General features: G+C 39.8%; 1 protein-coding gene across 6 annotated transcripts in view; it reads right to left on the bottom strand.

Moving 5' to 3' along the window:
* SCHIP1 (schwannomin interacting protein 1) overlaps positions 1-21907 on the bottom strand; it is a 572399-nt gene that overhangs the window by 43548 nt on the left and 506944 nt on the right. Inside the window, exon 1 of one of the 6 annotated variants that reach the window (XM_058730345.1) lies at positions 9238-9512. The exons of the other annotated variants lie outside the window; for them this stretch is intronic. Within the exon in view, the coding sequence (XP_058586328.1) occupies positions 9238-9267 (30 nt within the window). The 5' untranslated portion in view covers positions 9268-9512. Of the gene's footprint in view, positions 1-9237; positions 9513-21907 lie in introns of those variants that run through there. 6 annotated transcript variants of the gene reach the window in all.

The raw sequence follows: 21907 nt of genomic DNA, 5'->3' as shown, positions 1-21907 counted from the left end.
GTTTCCTCTAGGGGCACCTGGGTGGCTCAGTCGGTTAAGCGTTCATGAGTTGGAGCCCTGTGTTGGGCTCTGTGCTGACAGCTGGACAGCAATCTGGAGCCTGCTTCAGATTCTGTGCCTCCTTCTTTCTCTCAGCCCCTCTCCTGCTCACACTCTGTTTCTCTCTCTCTCAAGAATAAACATTAAAAAAAAATTTTTTTTAAATGTTTCCTCTAAATGCCCCACAGTAGGAAACATTAACAGTTCCTATTAGTGCTTTTCAACTGAAATCTTCTGTGGAAATCACACATGTTCAAAAGATAAAAGTAGGTCTTGTTAGATTGAAAGACGGGGACTACCACAAATTTCAGGAATTTCAATCTCTTGCCTAGGTTAGTTAGCATCCCAGTCCACTTAGCTGAGTTAACAGGGGGAGCCTGCCTGGGTGGCTCAGTTGGTTAAGCATCTGACTCTTGATTCTAGCTCAGGTCATGATCTCATGGTTTTGAGACTGAGCCCCGCATCTGGCTCTGCCCTGGGTGTGGAGCCTGCTTAAGATTCTCTCCATCTCCCTTCGCCCCTCCCATGCACATGCCACCCCCATCAAAAAAAAAAAAAAAAAAAGTTAACATGGATGAAATTATAAAAACCTAGAGGGCACCTGGGTAGCTCAGTTGGTTTAGCATATGACTTCAGCTCAGGTCATGACCTCATGATTTGTGAGTTCAAGCCCCGCATCGTGCTCAATGCTTGTCAGTGCAGAGCCTGCTTTAGATGCTCTGTCCTCTTCTCTCTCTGCCCGACCCCTGCTCTCTCTCTCTCAAAAATAAGTCAACATTTAAAACATTAAAATTTACAAGACTGAGCAAAATACATAAAACTATAAGCCTAATTACTAATATCTTTATTAGTAGTAATAAAGTAAGTAATTAGTAGTAATTTTAACCGGTGGGTTTATACATTTAGTTAAAATGACTAAACTCTCACCATTAACTATCTATATTCAAATTAATATATATACACTAATATACTGACCACATAGATACATATACATGTATACATACATACTTTTACCGTACCATCTTTTGGAGAAGGCCACCTCAAAATCCAAGATGGAAATTTCCCAGCCAAACAACAGTAACAAGTATGAAAGACCACTCCCTTTCCCTAACCCCTATACCTCTTCTTGTCATAAGTAGTTCTCTAATAAGCACTACATAGAGAAAAGTGATAGAACATCTCCCCTGAAACATGGATGCAAGAGCTTGGCGGGCCCCACTTGTGAATTTACTTTGCACCCCCTCCTCAAGGAGTGCTCAGCACATAGGTTCACAACTTAGACCCTTTCCAGAAGAAGCTGTACCACCACTATCTGAATGGCTTGGGTCATCTTGAATATAAGGTATTTTCCTACCATTGGGTCTGATCTTTGGTGTTTTTGAGAGTTTTGCTACTCAACGTGTGTCCTTCTGACGACAGCATTTGCATCACCTGGGAGCTGACTGGAAATGCAAGCTCTCAGATCCCACCCCAGACTTACTGAAATCAGAAATTTCATTTTTAAGAGTCTAGGAATTTTGAATGCACCTTCAATTTCAGAAGTCCAGCTTCAGACCTTGAAAACAATTCTTTATAAGCTATTATCTATTTCAGACCATATTGCCAGACATGGTGGCAAGACCCTGACTTTAGATGTTTGGGATCAAACTGTAATTAATTTTACTTCCAAGAGGTCCAAGTGAGTAGAGGAAAGGAAAATCCAAAACAAAAGACCACCTTGGAAGATTTGAGCTGAGTATAATGTTTGGTGGTTCTATAGTAGCTATGCAAACAAAGGGATAATAGCCCCCAGCATCCTTCCTACAGATAATTTCCTCTGGTTCTTTCCTCTAATGCTGACCTCTCTAAAATGAACTGTGCTGACATAACATAGGCCCAGATGCTACTAATATTTTCCTTTAAAAAGTGTACACACAGCTACTTATAATCCCTGAGCTTGAAAGGGTCTCTTCTCACCCAATGCCCTGAAATTCAAGGACTAGAACTTGAAGTTTCCTGTCAAGCCACATCTGAACTGGTCACGTGAGCTAATGCTTTTAAATGATCATTATCGGCCAGTGGTGGAAATGATCGATTCTGAAAACACTGACCACATTACTGGGAAATCACTCACGTGCTGTCAAAAGATTTTCCTATTCATAGATGGAAACTCTAGTTCATCCTGATTAACCCTTCAGCATCCCACTGCATTCTCTTCCACCTTAAAATCCAAACTCCATGTGCTATACAAACTGATGCCTAATTTATAATCTCTTTGCAAATTAACTATTTTTTTCTTCTGTGCAAAGTTCATCTAAATTTGCTTTGCTTTCCATTAAGGTATTCTGATAGCTAGATAAGCTATAAAAATATGCAGGCAATTTTTAAATGGACTTTTTAGTGCGGGTTAAAAAAATTAAAATGACAGCATTGGGAGTGGGGTGGAGGAGGTGAATGTGTTGGCAGTGTCAGGCGTTTACCCATATCTGAAAGACTGAGGGCCACAGACACAAATCTTCCTGCTCAACTGAAAACCTGAGCACAAGAAACTCAACTGCACTCACTTTGATGGCCACTGCACGTTTCCAAGGAGGACCAGGACAATGCCCTTTTTTCTCTGTGTTCTTAGCATTTTTACCCCATTAGTGGCTCTCTCTTAGGTTAACTGTCACAGGCCACTCTGATGTTTCCCTCTGAATTCAAATAGTTGTGTCAAAGTACTTACTATTTCAGGAAGTTTGATAGTTTCTGATGCTTCTATATACTGCACGGGGAATAGTAAGTATATCAGGACTTCAAATTTTCCCTTGGGATGGAGGATATAACTAAATAATAGGATATGGCTCTATTAGTGTTGAACTTCTGCATGTGAAATTGTGATTAGTCACCCAAGATTATGTGTATTTGTGTGTGTGAGAGAATGTAGGGTCTCTACTCTCCAAAAATCATCCATGCACTGATATTTACCATAGAGATGTTCCCATTTCCTTCCCATCCTTCATTGCATCCCCTTTCCAAGAGAAAATACTAGATGTCCATCTTGAAATGTGTTGCATATTTATTTCTTAAAATTACTTGGTGTCTGAATCATGGTATTTGAAGCCCCAAGTGCTACTTTAAATAGGAATGATGTATTGTACTAAATTTCTATTTCAGATCAGGCCATAATGAAACTCTGTTGAAATGACTTTTTTTTTTTCCCCGTTTGGGCACTTATCACTGTGCTCCTTTTGTGGTAAAACATATGAATTAGATTTTCAGATATCTTGGCTAAAAACAAGTACAGATAAATTTATATCCAGAATTATTTTCTTAATTAAATTAAGGGGATATATATGTGATCCCATCCTCAGAAAAACACAACTATACATCAACCAGGCAAAATAATGCAGATGAAGTATTCTTCAACGCTATTAATTATGGGAAAATCTTTTTCCAATTAAAAAAAACTATAAACTTAAAAATTGTTTCACTGCACTTATTTTTAAAAGCCTGTATTAAATAATGCACTAAAATGCTTTGAAATTCCCCTTTCCATTAGGTCAATATATTTTTCTTCCTGGCTGGGGATGAAACCAGGCTTAAACTGGGTGGATTCTTAAATGAACTCAAATTTGATATCTTGTTTTCTCATTCACAGGAAGAAGGGATTGGGAAATGAGCCCTCACTTGGCCTGATGTCAACAGGGATAGAATATATTTCCTTTCCTTTGTTAACTATTAAATAACCCACTAGAATCTTGGCATGTTTACTACTTTCTCCAGCAAGAATTTAAAAAATATCTTGATGTACTACTTAAATTGATATACTCCCTAATTTTATCATTTGGAATCAATACAGGGCATCTTTTATCTTATGTGCTGGGTATGACACTTCAATTGGACTGAAATGTTTTGTCCAAGAAAAATTTCGTGTTTCAGGAGGCAGTAAAACTACTCCTCTCTACGGTAAAAAGATTCACTGCAAAATTTGATATATTAAGAAAGGGGGCTTGGGGGATAAGTACTTGCCTCAACTGACCACACGTTATTTTGAAAAAGTGCTTGGGGAAAGACCATGAAGTTCACCTTGGGAAGATTTTGGGGGTGAAAGAGAAATAGGTAGATAGGTATCTTCTTAATGCATCGTCTCTGGGGAGGCTAGGATGTCTGTCTCATTTATTTTATTCTTTGCGCTACACCCCCCTTTTTTGGCATGTGGGATGTTTGACACGCTGGCAACTGTTCAAGAGGTTCACAAGCCAGAGACTAGGGGTGCTGCGGTCAGCTTCGCCAACTCCCTGTTGCAATGCACAGATCTGAGCTTCTCTCTGGTATTAGCATGGGTAGTTCTTGTCCTGGGGACTCAGTACAGCACCGAATGTGGAGAATGTTAATTCAATCCAACAAACATTTATTGAACACGTATGCCACGTGTACAGTAGGGAATTGAAACAAGGTCCCGGGGCACCTGGGTGGCTCAGTTGGTTAAGCGGCCGACTCTTGATTTGGCTCAGGTCATGGTCTCACAGTTCACAAGTTCAAGCCCCATGCTGGGCTCTGTGCTGACAGCTTGAGATTCTCCCTCTCTCTCTGCCCCTCCCCTGCTGGTACTCTCTCTGCCTCCCTCAAAAATAAATAAATAAACTTAAAACAAATTTAAAAATGAAATAAGGTCCTTGTTTTCAAGAAGCCTGTTGCCTAATGGGGGAGACAGACTTGTATATCACAAGCTGTAAATGGGTTCTGTTAGAAGAAAAAACAAAGTGCCCTGAGAAGGAGACACTGTCAGTGGGGGAAGAGAGGGCGAAGCTTCCCAAAGGAGGTGGCATGTGAGTCTTGAAAGTTGCATCAACCTGCAGTAGGTAGAAGCAGGTGGTATGTGGGTGGGAGACATTCTGGGCTGAGGTACCACAGCAAAGCACGAGTACTAATGGCAATATGGGGGCACGAGTATAGCGTTTAGAGGGAGGAGTGTTTCTGCCAGGGGTTCAGATCACAGTGAGGTCTTGAGTGCCATGCAAAGGGGTCTGGAATTATCTTAAGGAAAACGAGGGAACATTAAAGATTTCTATTGTGCTTCCTCAAGACCAGGTGTGTGTTTGAAGAAGAGTCTCTTTATGTACCCGAGGGAGGAAAGAGATGAGAGTCATTCACACGCCATTTTGTCTTTCTTTCAAGACTCCATTCCCACAGTAGCTAAGAATGTGAGGGCGTGATCTATATCTGAGGTCGTAGGGAATTTAAGCAATGGGAAGAAAGGGATAAAAGCATGTCATTGTTTTTATATCCACACTAATTCCAAAAACCAACTGCAGGGAAAGAGAAGAAAATATTTAGGAGCTTTTAAGCAAAATGGACCCTTTGACCTAAACTTGTGCTTTCAAGTTAACAAAATTTCAAAGCTTCCTCTCAGAGACCATTTAGAAAAATCTGGCCTCTTGAAGGCTGCCAGGCCTGAAGCTGTGGGCAAGGTTCTTTCCTGAAGAGATTGGCTTCCTCCCAAGACTGGAAAATGGAGGTCGATAGCTCTATCTTTTAACACGGCTACAACTGAAAATGACAACACATGCCTCAGTAACCTCTTGGCGAATGTAAATCCTGTGAGGGGGAAGTACACGGAGATGATGACAATGTGAGAACCTTTAAAAACGAAACAACCATAAAAAATTCTGCCTGAGAATTGCTCTCTGAGCATCTGTCCTTGGGTTAACTTGTTCAAAGCACAGTGTGTCCAAACACTTCAGAGGTTTTCAAGCTCTTGGTAGCAGTGAAACTCTTTTTCAAAATAATCCTCTATTTGAAAAAGCAATCAATCACTTCTACATCCATACATTGGCAACAAATAATTGGGAAATGAAGTGATACATGGTTTTCCTTGGCTGCTTTACAATTGTCACTGGGCCGCTGGTGTGCGTCAGAAGAAGGTTGCTCTTAATTCATGGTAACTGACTTATTTATGCAGAAACGTGGCCTCTGACAGGAACCTGCCAGCTCCCATACCAGGATAATAACTAGGGAAAAATCCCATTTCATAGATGAGAAAACTAACAAGAAACAAAAGGATTATCTGACCCACAGACAATGAAAACAGTGCAGGTTAATGGTGTGTGGGGGTGGGGGGAGGGAAGGGTGGATAGGGTAAGACAGAAAGTCATCCCAGTGGCTACCAAAATATAAGAAACCACGATGCCACAGTATGTTTACATGCCTTTTTTCTTAGTCAATTTTATACAGAGTAAGCATATCCATCCATATTACTTGAGGGTTTGTTCTAAGCACTGGGAAAGCAGATGGATATAAATATAAAAATCCCTGCCCTCATGGAGCTTACATAAAGTGAGGGAGACGGAAAATAGAGAACCATACAAAATATGAACTCTGATAGATGGTGATGAATGCCAAGTAAAAAAGTAAATTCGGGAAGTGTAATAGAAACACTGGGATAGAACCGGGGAGTTGGAAATTGACACAGGAAGTCCAGAGAAGGCCTTCCCAAGAAGGTGACGTTTGAGCAAAGACCTGAAGAAAGTGAGAAAGCAGTTACTGACACAGGATGCCAAGGTGAACTAGAATTTCAGATACACAGAGAACGATTTTTTAGTATAAGCATGTTCCAAACACTGCAGATCATTTGCTAAATCTGGCAACCCTACCTGGGGGAAGCACAACCAGCAGAAGGGACAGCAAGTACAAGGCAAGGCTGGCATAGTGGGAGGGGAGTGAAAGGAAGGGACAATGTGGAGAGTCCAAGAGGAATCAGAGGCAAATTGATGCAAGGCCCTGAGGGCCAAAGACCTAGGAGGATGTGGGGTTTACTGTGAGGAGGAGAATCTGAGATGACTGACATGCTTTGATTTAGGTTTTCATAGATCATTCTGGATACTGTGTTGAAAATAAGACTACTGTGGGGTGTGGACAAGGGTAAGAGCAGTTAGGAGGCCATTATGCTCTGAGGATGATGATAATAATAATAGTAATAATAATATACACCTAGACATATGCACCAAAATGTGGATTTAATTTTGGGGCAATGGCCCCTGAAGTTCCCCATTCATGGACTCTCCATTGAGAAACTCTGGTACACATTTGTGGGAAGAAAGGAATCAGTCGTACAAATAACTTAGACCTTACTCAGTAAAAATGCTACCCTAAGGAACTTGCTTTAGTCGCTGCGTTTTCATCCTTAAAAACAAATAAAGAATCTACTCCTGAAATCATTATAGCACAATACGCTAACCAACTTGGATGTAAATTAGAAACTAAAAAAATAAATTAAAAAAATAAAAACAAATAAATAAATAAGCTTTCCTCCAAAAAGGGGCAGGTTTCTGAAAAACATCCTACTGTCAGTATTATCAGTGACTATGACAATCAAGCTAAGGACTTAGAGAACCTGTCTTTTCTGAATCCAATCACATGTGGTGCCAGGTGGGTTCTAAAACTAAGATTTCCAAGTGGATTGAGACTTGGCTTCACAGTTAATGTTTTCATTTTTACTGACTTACGCATAAAGGGAGGGTGTTTCAAAAGAACATATACATGAAGGTGGTTCTACTCCAAAACCCCATGAAGATGCAGAATATACTATTATTGTCTGACTAATACACTTACTTTTATTATGAAAATAAGCAATAAATACTTCAAAACTATTAAACACACAATGACAGTGTTACATGTCATAGTTCAAGTAAAATAAAATCAATTTGTCTTCTTTCAGGAGCAGTTGGCTAACAAAATCCTTTCTCTTCAGGTGAAAATGCTGATAGTTGACCAATTTTTTACCTATAAAACCAGGGATTTCACGATCAACTGAATGAAAAGGTATAGGGAATAATCTTATAGTAGCTTGCCTTTCAAAAATTAAATTATATAGCTTCTCTGAAAAGAGAGAAGAAAAATGATTTTAATTATGATAGTAATTTAGTCACCTGGAGCCATGCCATAAGTAGGTTAGGCTCTCCATGGATGTTTGACATTCTCCATTCCCAAACTCGGTATTGTGTCTAAGTGAAGTTTTGGCTGTTTCCTCAGCATCTTCCCTTGCTCCTGGGAAGAATTCCTGTTAAGCGCATATCTCGGTATTTAGGGTCTGTGACTTACATGTACTATGAAATGAAAATACAATAAAGCAGGCCCATAATTACACAATTCTAATTATTAAGCAGAGAAAAAGGTGTATGAATATATTGTATAGGCACACTTAGCTGAGAAACCACCGGCTTGAGGCTTGTGACATGTATGAGTCTGCCTGCATACATTTACCTGTGGGAAATCTGACCTAATGAGAAACACCTGCTTGTCTCAGGTAACCTACCTCACACAAGGAAGAGGCATTGTTAAGTTAAAGAATTGGTCTCTTAGAGCTTCTGAACTCGGTCAGTTGGGTAATACCCCAACATTAACTATCCTGGACTTGGATTAGCCATGCCTGCTGCTGCAAAGAGCAATCACTCTGAGAACATTCTCGTTGTCTGCTTACAAGGAAGACACTTTCAATGCTGCCTCGACAGGCCAAGTTGCAGGGAAGGAGTTATTAACACTCTAGAACTGGTCTTCTGAAATTGTCTAAGTGTTTAATTCAAAACTTCACGTAGCAAGTTAGCACAAAGGTGAATATGTAATCCTGAAAAATTTTCTCTGTGGAGTTTTTTATGCATGTCGGCACCTTAATTCTTATTTACTAGCCATTTAAAATAACATGCATGTAAAAATAAGTTTGGAAAGACATAACAAGTGCAACTTTAAACATCAAGTGCATGCTGGCTGATTTTTGAAAATTTCTCAGATCATCAATTACTACTTCGTATTTATATAATTTCCTTAAAGACAATCCTAAAAACTGGATGCAAAGCAATTCACATCCTATGCAATGAGCAAAAACCATATTTTGCAATGTTACCCTAGTGAACTGTGACCAGCTTTTCTCTCTGTGAAGCCCCTTAAATTCAATTACAGTTTACAGCAGTTCCTCTCTTTGCACATACATAGAGAATGTGCAAAGCACAGATCACCTCAGTGGATTTCACAATATGCTTTAAAGGCCAAGGAAGCACTGTTTTCTGCCCCATTACTCCCCAGAAAACCTAATTACAATTCAGATACTGTATGCGATGAAGGCCAGGAGTGGGGAATGGCAAAATCCCTTGAAAATCCGGAAAGAGGCAACCTGCTGCTTTGGAAGAGGAAGGCCTCCTCTCCCAAAGGATTCCGGCCTCGCAATCAGGCTTTAAATCTTACCTGATACGAACAGTTCTCCTGATGTACCATCTCAGTGCATCCTAGGGCACAGACCCCAAAGCAGGACTGCTCAGCGAGGCTGCCGAGGCAAAGCGCGGAGCATCCACTGGCGGAGAGAACGCCCTGGGAAGGCAGGGGCTCCCCGCAGATTAAAATGGATGCTGTTTCGCTGATCAACCTGCGCAGTGGCACTGCCTGTGCCGGGAAGCGCGCAGCGAGCCGAGCCGCTCTCCTCGGAAACCAGCAGTCAGGCTCACAAACATGGAGCTAGGACTGGGCTGGGGGAGGGGGCGCGCTCATCGCTGGCACAATCAGCCAATTATATTATAGGCACAAAGAAAAGGATCAGTCTGGGGCTGGTGTGACCTTCTGGTGCTTTATGAAGGCAGTTAACTGATGTGGAAACATTCTAGTCCTCATTAAAGGGAAAAAGGCCAGCGAGGGAGAGGGAGAGAGACAGACACAAATCAATGTTGCAGTTGAACATTTCTAACCTCCGGCATCATCCTTCCAGCCCTCGGATGCTGCTTGCGTGGTGCTATGAAAAAGAGGCCTTAAGGATTATTTCGGAACTTTTAACATGCAAAGGGGAAAACAATCCATTCTGCATATTCACACTGAAGGGATGTTTTCTGTGTTGAGTTTTTGAAAGTGTTTGTCAACTTTAGAACTAAAAGGAGGGTCTTCACTCATTTAAAAAATGGCATTTTGTAATTCTGTTGATTCCCCACTTCTTACTGGCTCTTAGCTGCTTTTTAAGTCAAACAGAAATCGAATGAAATATTTATTTCTAAAAAAAAATTTTAGGGAGAGGGCTGATTCAAGTATCAAAGTCACTATAATTCATTCATTTTGTGAAAATGAAACTAAACTATATAACCCAATGCCGTGACTTGAATATATAGATATCCCCAATACAGGACATATGATCCTAGAAACAGGCCATTCTACCTAAGAGGCCGTAATGGAAAGAATTCTGGACTTGCAGATAGTACTCAGAGGAAATACATGTTTCTGGGGGAAAAAAAGGGAAACAATTTCTGAAGTACTTCAGGGTCATCCTGGGATTTTAGGATATGTAAAAAGAAACAACCAGGCCTGTAAATTCTTGAAGCTAATTTAATTACAGAAAATTAAGAAAGTAAACAATAAAATAAAATTTCCTTATCTATATTATTCAGCTGCCATATGCAATCTGTTTTGTTATTTCTTAATGACATGGCCCCGACCACATAAATGGTACTCTATAAAACCTTCACTGAATTTAAACCAGCAAATTAAAAAAAAATTCAATAGGGTTATTATTCGTAAGCAATTTTTACCTATCTATCTACCTCCTCAAAAACTCTTACTATTAACCATGCAGTTTTCATTATGTTACTGACAGAGAAAAACAAGTACTTTTTGCCTGAGGAATGAAATCAACATGTTTGACAAGTTTTCACCTCAATCCCTGTCTTAAGGAAGGGTAGGAATGTGTGTTAGGAATATATGGTGATATATTTATAATTTTGTAACAGCGCCTCTGTTGTTTGGAAAGAGAAAAAAACATTTTTTAAAATAAATATTCTTAATTTTTGCTACTTGAGATTCACATAGGAGAAAAGTTTGCTACCTGAGTTCAACTTCAGTGAAACACTCACATGCACGGCTTCAGCATCCTACTTAGGGGAATGAGAAGGCAGCAGGGAAGGCCCAAGTGATGATCTCACAGGTTTGCATTTCAGCACAGGGCTCACTGAGTTCCAATGAACCCAGTACTCTGGATACTCTGGTACTCTGGAGAGGTACCCTGCACAAGGTCACAGCCCTTCTCTGTAGAATATGGGAGAAAGACAGGCCATGTGATATGGGCAGGACTCTTTAGACGTGTTCATTGGCAGGTGGCACAACGAAAGGTTGATGAACGAAGCAGAAGCCTGAGCTAGATCATGAGTCTTCTTAAACGTAGGATGAAGAAAAGAGAATAGAAACTTTTCAGGGAAAGGAAACAATATTCAGTACATCCTCATCCCAAACTCTGTCCTTCTACTGAGCCAGGACAGAGACAGAGATGTCTGTGAGGAGCACCTTGCTATATAATTACCTAGATGAAGGTTCTGGAAGCCTATGTATGTGCAAGGAAAAGTAGGCCAAAGTGAAAAGTTCCTTTTGCAAGGTAGCAAATAAGATGAAATGGAAATCCTATACCTAATATAGAAGGCATACCCCAACTTTCCAAGACAGAAGAGCTTTAACTTCAAAGGCTGTTAACACTTTACTGAAGTTACTACACGGACAATCTATGACCTAAAGACTCGAGAACATGCTTTCAAGCTGTACAAGGCCCAAAAAGCCACTTCCTTGACTCTGTTCTCTTCTGAAAACTAAAGGCTCTGGGATAGATTACATAAGCTCCTGAAGACATTTATCATGTGTTGTTTAAAAAAAAAAAAAAAAAAAAAAAGCCTAAACATGATCCCACTCTTCACAGTTGCTGTTCCATAAATAGTGGAACTGACTCAGAGGTGGCTCTGGGGAGAACAAATTTCTGACAATTGTATCTCAAATCCTGTCAAAAAAACCCTCTCAAGTGGTATAAACAAGATTAAAAAAAAAAGTAATATATCAAGGCAGCTTCCCTTTATAGTCATTCATTGGAGAGGACTCTGTGTTACAATTTAAATTATGATTTGCTAGTACAAAAAACTTTAAACAGAAACCAGCTGTTCCAAGAACATTTAAGCTAGAATAACTTACCAAACTACAGTAACATTTGTTATTTTTGGATCAAAAAATATTTGTGAACTGTTTAAGTATGGTCTATGTAGCATAGAGATTCTTTTTTCTTCTTAGGTCTTTACAACTTTCCTTCCCATAAAAAGTATTGGTTTTCAGATTTGGACAGGACCTCATGAGATACACTGTTATTTTCCAGATATGGAAACTGAGGCCTAAGAAAGTTGTGACATGCCCAAAAATATAAATCCTCCTCCTCAAACAACAACAAGCCATCAAAGAAAAACAAACCTCCAGATTTTCTAGGGTCATATCTTGTGAATGTGTTCTTATTAAACAATGCTAAATGAAGGCCCACGAGATTTGGAGAAATAAACCCCTTTGGGCCAATGTAGGTTGGCCTTGAAATCAAAATCTATCATAATGGGGAATGCCTGGGTGGTTCAGTTGGTGAAGTAACCAGCTTTTGATTTTGGCCCAGGTTGTAATCTCAGTTCATGAGTTCGAGCCCCAGTAGGGCTCCATGCGGACGGTGTGAAGCATGCTTAGGATTCTCTCTCTCTGCCTCTCCCCTGCTTGCATTATCTCTCTTTCTCTCTCTCTCTGAAAATGAATAAATAAACTTAAAAAAATCTATCATAAGGTAAAAGGTTATAGTATGGCTCTACCTAAATTTGAATCAAAGGTATATTTAAAAGGAGGAAAAATTAGAGTATTTCCTGACTGGGCTACTTTTTTGCCATTGAGCAAATTGTGGTGTCTGTAAATCCAGAAAAGTATTTTTTTCAATTTGGCAGTTACTAGCAACAGAATCAAAGAGATTTTTTGGGTAGTAAATGTATGATAAAAAGTCACATCTACAGGTCTTGGGAGCATACAGTTTCAAAAGCGAATTTCTGGGGTCAGGGACTGACTTGGAGAGGGGTATCAGGAATTTTCTGGCACAAGCTGTGTGATTCGATAAGGTCTTGGCTTACACAGGTGTGTACATTTGCCAAAACTCAGTGAATAATATATTTAAAATTTGTGCATTTCATTGTATGTGAAATTTATCTCAAAAGAACTTTAAAAATATGCTTAACAAATATTGAACTGTAGTTAATGATATGCAGGCTAAGTTTTTAGAGGGAGGCTTAGTGAAACTTTGAAATGCATCAAATAAATGAGAGGAAATGATGGCTAGGTAGAGGGATAGTTTGATGGAAAGCTGTGACAAAGCAAGTTTAGTAAAACATTAACTGTAGAATCTGGAAGGTGCATAAGCGGGTATTCACCTAAGAACTATCCAGTTGGAAAATGTTCATAATGAAATTTTAGGAAAAAAAAATGAAGTTATGGAGGGTGGGGAAGATGAGCAAGGAAATCATTGTCTTAAGCACTGTCTTAAACTTTCAAGCTTTTCCTTAGGAATTTTGGGAAAGCAGGTAGACATTTTATAAAGCTTTCAGTTGCAATGGAAGGGGCGATGGAAGCAAAGGAATTATGAGGCAAATCAATTCTGTCCACATCAGGGAGAACTGATGTTCTCCTGATGCTCTCCTGATGTTCTGTGTTCACCCAAAAAACACAATCGGCAACACCTGCGACAATGAACCTTAGAAAATGGCTTCATAGTTTACGAAGTACTTTCTCCAATATCTCCCTTGATTCTTACAACCTTGCAGTTGAAACAGATGGCTATTCTGTGCCGTGTAAAGACATGTTTCTGTCCTCAAGGAGATTGGTATGAGAAATAAGGCAGCATAGAGATGGCTGCATATAACAACTGATGATTTAAGTGCCTTCAAAGAGATTTTGTGTTTGCTCACTGGGAATTCAGAGACGAAGAGAACTCTTAGCTAGGGTAAACCAGGAGACTGCAATAATCTTGTTGGTTTGGTTGTTCACTTCTTGAATACCTATCTTTTCTATTTCTAGACTAATGCAAGTTTACTTAGAACTTGGATTTTGGTTGGTTTATTCAGTGCTAATATCCCCAGCATCTGAAATAATACCTGGCATATAACAAGCTCTCATTTAATTCATTTGTTCATTCATTTAAATATTTTTAAATGAATATATAAATGATCATGACCTTCAGAAAGTCACCTCATTTATCTTAGAATTCAGTTTCCTCATCTATCAACGGAGGATGTTGATTCCTTGATTATTGGGTTGCTGACAGGATGAAATGAGAATAACATGTAAAATAGCTCTTAGGTACTGCGGAGAGGAGCAGAAATGGATTTCCCCCCCTCTTAATTAAAGGCAATACAACAGCTCAAGAAAAAAAAAAGACGCCTAAAGGATGGAGGTCATAGTGGGAATGGAAAAGAAGAGACAAAGGGATGCTTGCATGAGACACTGTGAAAAATGAACCAATGCGTCCAGCCACTGATCTGACGTGGAAGTGAACAAGACAAGGAGTCATGAGGCTTTGAGACCAACCACTGGCTGGAGTAAAATTGGTGCTGTGCAAAGAAACAGGGAGGTCAGAAGGAGGAACAGATTCTGGGGGATTGGGCTGCAGTAATGAGTTCTTTTATTTTTCACCATGAAGTTCTGAGCTGAAGGTGCAGGAGGCAACTGGGGCTCAAGAGAGAAGTCAGGCAAACAGAATTTGGGATGTGTTTGCAGGGAGACGATAGTTGAAGCTGCAGAAAATTAGATGAAGGGGGAGACTGTGGAGAAAGAACTAGTAAGAAACAAAGATGTCCCTGTGGTGAACACAATAATGACCTCCCAAAATATTTATGTCCTAATCTCCACCTGGGAAAGGGGAATTAAGGCTGGTAATCAGCTAACCTTGAGATGGGAGATTATCCTGGTTATCTAGATGAGCTCAGTGTCACCACAAGGGTCCTTAAGGTAAAAGGAGGAGGCAGAAGAAGAAGGAACAGAGATGACAGTATGAGAAAGGCTCAGCCAGTGTTGTTGCCTTTGAGGACAGAGGAAGAGCTCACAAGTCAATGAGTGTGGGAGGCCTCTAGAAGAGGAAAAGGCAACGAAACAGATTCTCCCCTAGATCCTCCAGAAGGAGGAGCATAGCCCTGCTGACACGTTGGTTTTAGTCCAGTGAGACCACTTACGAACTTCTGACCTCCAGAACTATAGGATAATTATTTGTATTGATGAAGTTGGGATAAATTTTTATAGCAGCAATAGAAAACTAATACAATAATCTTGGGTCAAAGCCCATATTTAGAGGGCAAGAGGAAGGGAAGGGAGTGTGGTTGACAGGGTGAGAGGAAAATGAAATCCAATGTAGTGAGGGGTCACCAGGGGATTTGCTGGCAGAGCTAAATTGCTTCAAGTACTTTTTTGAGGGAAGTGGAAAAGACTAGTAGGGTGGAAGGTAAATACCACCAAAAGCCATTAGTTCTGACTATTAGGAAGTCATCAGTTACTCTTGAGAGAATAATCTCAGTAGTAGTGTGTTGGGATAAAAGCCAGGTTATCAGTGGTTAAGAAGTTGAGGGACTGAGTAGAAAGCCGTTTGTAAGGAAGTTTGTTGGTGAATTACAGCATTAGGGCAGTAGCTTGAGTGTACAGTGGAACAGGGAGGTTGTGGTTGTGGCTGATTTTTAAGACAGGGGAGACCTGAACATCCATGTGTTCAGCAGGGAAGGAGCTAGAGGGAAGGGAGAAATTAACAAATCATCCAAAGGGCCAGGTCCTGGAGTTGGACCAGGAGCACGTGATGGTTCTTCATGCAGCTGTGGACCTGAAGGTATGATGAGCAAACTTACGAAGCAGTGTTGAGTAAGGATATGGAGAAAGATGCAGGAGCACAGGTTGGGGGCGGGGGGGGGGGGGGTGGTTATCTTGGGATCCTTAAAGGAGCAGCAGGTGGTTAAGACCTGAAAGGCAGGGAAGGCCAGAGTGGGATCAGAGAGTCTGGACCAATATGGTGGACAGCTTTTCCAAGAGATTTTGTAGAGGGTTTTGCTGTATCACTTGAGAATATTCAGTTAATGTTATAGAAGAACAAGAAAAACAAATGGGATGAATGAAACTTGTAAGAGGTGTTAAGGATAATGAGTATGTAGTAGTTTGTCAGACATATGTGAAATGTGCAAGATGTTTAGATTTACACAGTGAGTAAGCAAGCAGACAGAGGCAGAATTCATCATATGTGTTAAGTGTCAGTGAGTAAGTAAGTATATGTAGACTGGATGTGTCAGACATGGATCAAACACGTGTGCAGGTCATAGAAAGGAATAGAAAGACTAAAGAAGCACCTAATATTCACAACACACTAAATAACCCGAGGCATTCAATATTCATTAGATTTACGCTGACTGTGAACTGGTGACTCCCATTCTGGCCCTATGTACCCTCTGCCTAAGAAATGCAAATATAATCCATAGCAGCTCATCAGAAGAGGGGGCAAGCTACAGAGGAAGCCAGAGGGACTTGCCCCTGTGTCTCTGATAAAGCAAGTTGCATGTCATTGGCAGATACCTCGGTCTAATTGGGCCTCCTTTCTCACATCTCAACTCAGTTTCCTAACCTTATCATCAGCAGGGAAGGTGGCCATGGCAGAAAACCTGGACACACAAATACTGCATAACCTAAGATTCAGGTAGTTCGGTCCTACACTATATTGTATGTATGTCAGTGCGGCCCCTTTTCCTTGCTTTCTGATATGCATTTTAAACTGATTCAATGAACTATGATTTGAGCATGTTAATTTGGTCTGTGACTTCTGGGATAGAGCATCTGTAATGGACTTGAAGGCCCCTGTTGCAGCAAGGTCATTTTTCATATATAGAGAGAACGCTTGGTATCAGGATATTCCCACATGCCCTGGGGCCCAGAAATGAGAAGTAAGAGAAGGATAAAAATGAGATGGGTTAAAATTTTTTTATCCTTAAACCATAAATAAGAAACTTATCTAAGAATCTTACAAACCACTGTAAACTAATATACTCAGAAGTTTTGACTATTCTGACCCTGGATACCTTTATTTCAGGTATTAAAAAATACTTTGCTGAGCAAATTATTAATGTGAATCAAAGATTGTCACTTTTTCTTTTCTTCTTGAAGTATTAGAATCTGTTTTTAAAATGAAAACTGCTATGCAAGATAATAGAAGTGTTTTTAATCAACATAAAACTTCTAGTTCAAATTTATATTTACTTATCATATCCTTCATTGAGAACATGAGGCTTTGTTGTACATAGACATTTGAAAATAGAATTTATAGAAGTCATTTACAGTCTTATTCCAACTGTATTTTTACATTTATTTATTTTGTTGGATTGCACCACATCAAGAGAATCTGGTTTCACATAGATAAGTAGTCGGAAATGGCAGCAGTCCTTTTTAATAGCTTATGTTGCAATCTCTGATATTCTTCATTAAATATACCTAAATGCTTGAAAGCAAAATAACAAGAAATTTATTTCCAGATTGACCTACTAACAATATATAGCAATTGCTCACATTTCTCATAAGAGATAGACACAAAAAGGCAGAGTGTGCAAACTTCTCAGAGGTCATCTCTCTAGAACCAGACCTGCTCACCTGATGTATCTGCCATTCACCTGGCGCTGCATAATCTACCTATTAGGCTTGATGAGGGTATGTGCCCAACAGATATGCCTGACCCTAACCTGGCAGAGAACCGTGCTGGGCCCCTTAGGCATCTTAGATGATTTTTCCTTCTTGGAGATGCACAGGCATGACTTTTCAGTAAGACCAGTACAGAGGTACCACCCACATGGTCAATGACACATTTACAAGTACAGTTTCAAGGACTGTAAAAGACTATTTAACCCGGCAGGATAAATGAATATGCTAATGTAAAAAAAAGGGGTAGGGAGAAATACTTTGCATAGATATGAGGGAAGGAATCACTACATTTGGGCTAAAAGGTTATATTCTTCTTACTGTCACTTTATAGGACCACTTTTCTCTAAAAGCCCAAGGTCTCATACACAATCTCATTTGTATCTATATTCGGATTTATTTTCACATCTCAGAACTTTCTCATTACCAATTTGATTTGGGGGGGGGGCTGCTGGGAATGAGGTGTTTAGAAGCTCATAGAACAGGTGCAAGTGAACCTCTAAAAATATCTCCTGCAACTCTGGGTTTCTATGACACAGTTTGAAACCTGATGCGTCAGGCAGTGCTATAGCAGGCAGCCTCCCTCTCCTTCTAGAATAATGTGATGGTTTATATTTCAATAGAATCTGCCAAAGTGCTTGTTTATTGGACACAGTCCTAGTCCTCTCCCCATAGTATTTTCTGGCCAACGCTGACTGAAATTCGCACACTGTAGAAAAATAGTAACTGACTCAGATAAATTTGGGTGAAGTCTACATGGTTTCATCCCAAATTTATGTCAGTTTTTAAGGGTCATTTCTTTTCGTCTCCATTTCCCAGCCTTTGGAGTCACAGAGAGCAGTGGCAGAAAAGTGAAAGGTGGTATAAACCTTCCAGGGCTAACACAAGACTTTCAAATAAAAACAAGTTGGTATGTCAAGAGGACCCAAGCCAGAGCTAGCACAGTGTGTGTGTGTGTGTGTGTGTGTGTGTGTGTGTGTGTGTGTAGGGGAAGCAGGGGCACCATCTTCCTTCATCCCTCCAGGTTTTTCAGTTGCCCAGTCAGCCTTCCCTACTGATACGAGTGCATGTAGCTACAGGAGTACATGGAATCCCCGATGACAGAAAAGGCTGTTCATTTCTCCAAGGTGGTGATGGTTGATTTAAAATCAGGTTAACAAAGTATTAGGGAAGGGGACTGACCCTCATCTTGAAGAAAGGTGACCTCTAGTGGACAACTGTGTTTTTTAACCAATTCCAACTGAGAATGACATTAGAAAACAAAAATAATGTCAAAAGTATGCTTCACTGTTGTATTGATCTTTCCATGATATTTTTAATATCAACTATAAACATAAGTGCATAAGTCTTCAGTTACATTAATGAAAGGGTTTCAAGTTACACAAAGCTACTACATCCAAAGTTACAATCTAAGCTGTCTTTAATGGTTCTGGAATTGACAGAGCCTTAGACCAGGAGTCACAGACCTAGGTTCTGGGCTCAATTCTCTTGGGCAACAGCTTCATATCTAAGAGCCTCCATTTCCTTTTTTTTTTTTTTTTTAATTTTTGTAAATGTTTTTATTTATTTTTGAGACAGAGACAGACAATGCATGAGCAGGGGAGGAGCAGAGAGAGAGGGAGACACAGAATCTGAAGCTGTCAGCACAGAGCCCGACGCGGGGTTCGAACCCACAGACTGTGAGATCATGACCTGAGCCGAAGTCGGACGCCCAACCGACTGAGCCACCCAGGCGCCTCTAGGAGCCTCCATTTTCTAACCTATATAATGTTTGCACTAAAAAACTGTCATCTCCCTGCACCCACTAACCCCACTACTACTTTTAGGCTGTCAAATGGCGGTCTTTTCAAATTAAGCTTATTTTGTATACTGAGGTTTACAAATGAGCAACAACAATGAAATTAATGTCACAGTACTTATGAGCATTAAGCGAGTCAGCAAAATCAATTAGATTTCAATTCAAGGTCTTCCTTATATAAATGTAATGAAGATAAAGGCACTGATTTTTTTTTCCTTTTTTTACACTGTGAAAAACAATTTTCAAAAGCTACGCACACTAGATCATTAGTTTGTGATGCAATTTTAGTTTATTATGAAAATTAGTTACTATTTTCAAAAGATTTATTTCACAGAATAAAACAAGGCAATGATAAAAAAAGAAACATAATTTATGTAGTATATCTCTTCTGGAAACTGTTTATCAACTGACGTATTTTCCTAGTTTGTCACTGAACACAGGAAAGAGGCATAATTTATGATTAAACTCTATTAACATAATCTCTAAGGAACTATTAAAATTCTTTAGTGGTCCTTAAATCTTATTGTTTTTTTCCCCCTCAATACAAGAGTAATGTTGAAATGCTTATTAGTTATAACGGGATTTAGTACTTAAGAGCTTCCTCAGGTATATTCTCTAACCAGCTTTTCTGGGGCCAGTTAAGTAACAGTCTGGAATTTACAATCTTTCTTATCAATCTTACTTCTCAAAAGAGGTGTTCAAATGATTTTTACTTGCTAATGGGTAGGAAAGCAAACATTGGCCTAAAAGGTTTACTGAAGTGTAATAAAAATGCAAGAATGTCATTTAATGATTTCATACACTTACTTAAAGCTATTCAATTAAGAAAATTCCTCATCTTTTAGAAATAAATTCTGAATATAAAGGTACTGGTTAGGAAATCACGCTACTCCGAACAATGGACAGCCAGGGGACTCATGCTCAGAGAAGAGGTTTAAAATCCGTCATGGATTGTTCATAAACAGGAAAGTTAATCTGCATGTTAACCCCAACTCTTCTAAAACTCCCTCACTTAAACCAGTTTTCCTTTGTGAACAGCAAAGATAGTCTCTTTCAGAAACAAAGGCTAGGCCAACAAAATGTTCACTTATTGTAAGTGCGTAGCTTTTTCATTATTTATTGAGAAAGCCAAGACAGGAATTAGCAGTGCTTTTGAGGTTCAGTGCCTACAGAATCCCTATCTACCTCACTTTAATACCTCTCCCCTCCCTTCGTCTGAGACAGTAGAGTTGGCTTGTTTTCATTCTTAACATTCAAGCAGAGCAAAAAGAGAAGGAAAAAAAAAAAAAAAAACTAGAAAAATAAACACAATCCATTATGCCCAGATACCAATGCTTCCTCTCTTCCCCTCTTCCTCTCATGGCCTTGGACTTCCAGCAGAACTATGAGGAATAGCAGCCAGCTAAAAAGGCTGCTTTGCACATCTGCTTTGCAGAAGGCAGTGGAAAACTTACACTGATGGTTTAAGCTACTTGTGTTTTGTTTTGAGGTTTTTAAAATCAAATTCACTTTCCAAAGGACAGAAGTGATCTCTTCAACGGAACTGTCAGTATAACAGGTGATTGGACCTCTCACCCTAATTTTAAATGGCATAAATTTATAAAACATTGTTTTTAAAAAAATTAAGCCTCATTTACTCATCCAGTTGCCCTATTTGATTGTCTTGATAGCTGCGTGCTTTTTTATTTAGTTCCCAAATTGTTATAAAAACTTGCAGCCTTACCCTCTGTGAATGAAAAATGCTTCTAAAAACACATCTTGGTTTAAAACTCTGGGTAGGTTTCCCTTCACATTAGGATGACACATTTGGGATGAAATAATTCCCCAACACTGCTGCTCTAGGTCCTGACCTACGCTCCAGACTTCCTTTGCGTCACTCACAATCTTGCTCACTTAGCTCTAGGCATACTGGCTGCCATTTAGTTTTCTCGAAAAGCCAAGCTCATCCCTGACTCAGGGCCTTTACATGAGCTATTTCTCAACTTGACCAAAATACTTCCCTCTTTGCCCTAATAACTTCTCTTGCTTCAAGTTGGAGGCCTTCCCCAAGCCCCCAGTATAAGTAAGGTCCTACCTCAAATTTAGTTAGCACACTATGTTTTCTTTCTTAGCACTTATCGCAATTTGTAACCATTAGTTAATTGGTGGGATTTGTAATGTTGATTTGCTCCCCTAGACTGTATGTTCGTGAGAAAGTAGGGGCCATATCAAGTCTACCATTATATATCTAGCATACAGCACACTGCCAGACATATATAGTAGGTGTTCAACAAATATTTGAATGAATGCATGAAATTCTTGAAGTTCTCTCCCATCAGATCCTTGGATCCAGGGCAGGAGTGTGCCTGCAACCAGCTGGTATTAGCTCAAGTCACTATTGTCGTAAAGCTGGGCAAGTGCCCGATTCTTCATCTCGAGGCAGTGGGTGAAGCCTCACCTGGATAGCTAAGTGGCTGACTGCCAGTCTGTGAGCTAAACATGGTAAGGCCTTTTGGCTACATTTCCCTCCTTGCTGTGAGTTATAGCTTTGGCAGGCTCAACGGGGCCCCCTCACCTTGCTGATGTGTCTCAGGGGCAGGACTGACTGTGCCAGCTGAACCC

The sequence above is a fragment of the Neofelis nebulosa genome, chromosome 5, assembly GCF_028018385.1.
Source record: "Neofelis nebulosa isolate mNeoNeb1 chromosome 5, mNeoNeb1.pri, whole genome shotgun sequence".
NCBI classification, from domain to species: domain Eukaryota; kingdom Metazoa; phylum Chordata; class Mammalia; order Carnivora; family Felidae; genus Neofelis; species Neofelis nebulosa.
Note: the sequence above shows the minus strand (reverse complement) of the source record. Positions and strands in the feature narration are given on the sequence as shown.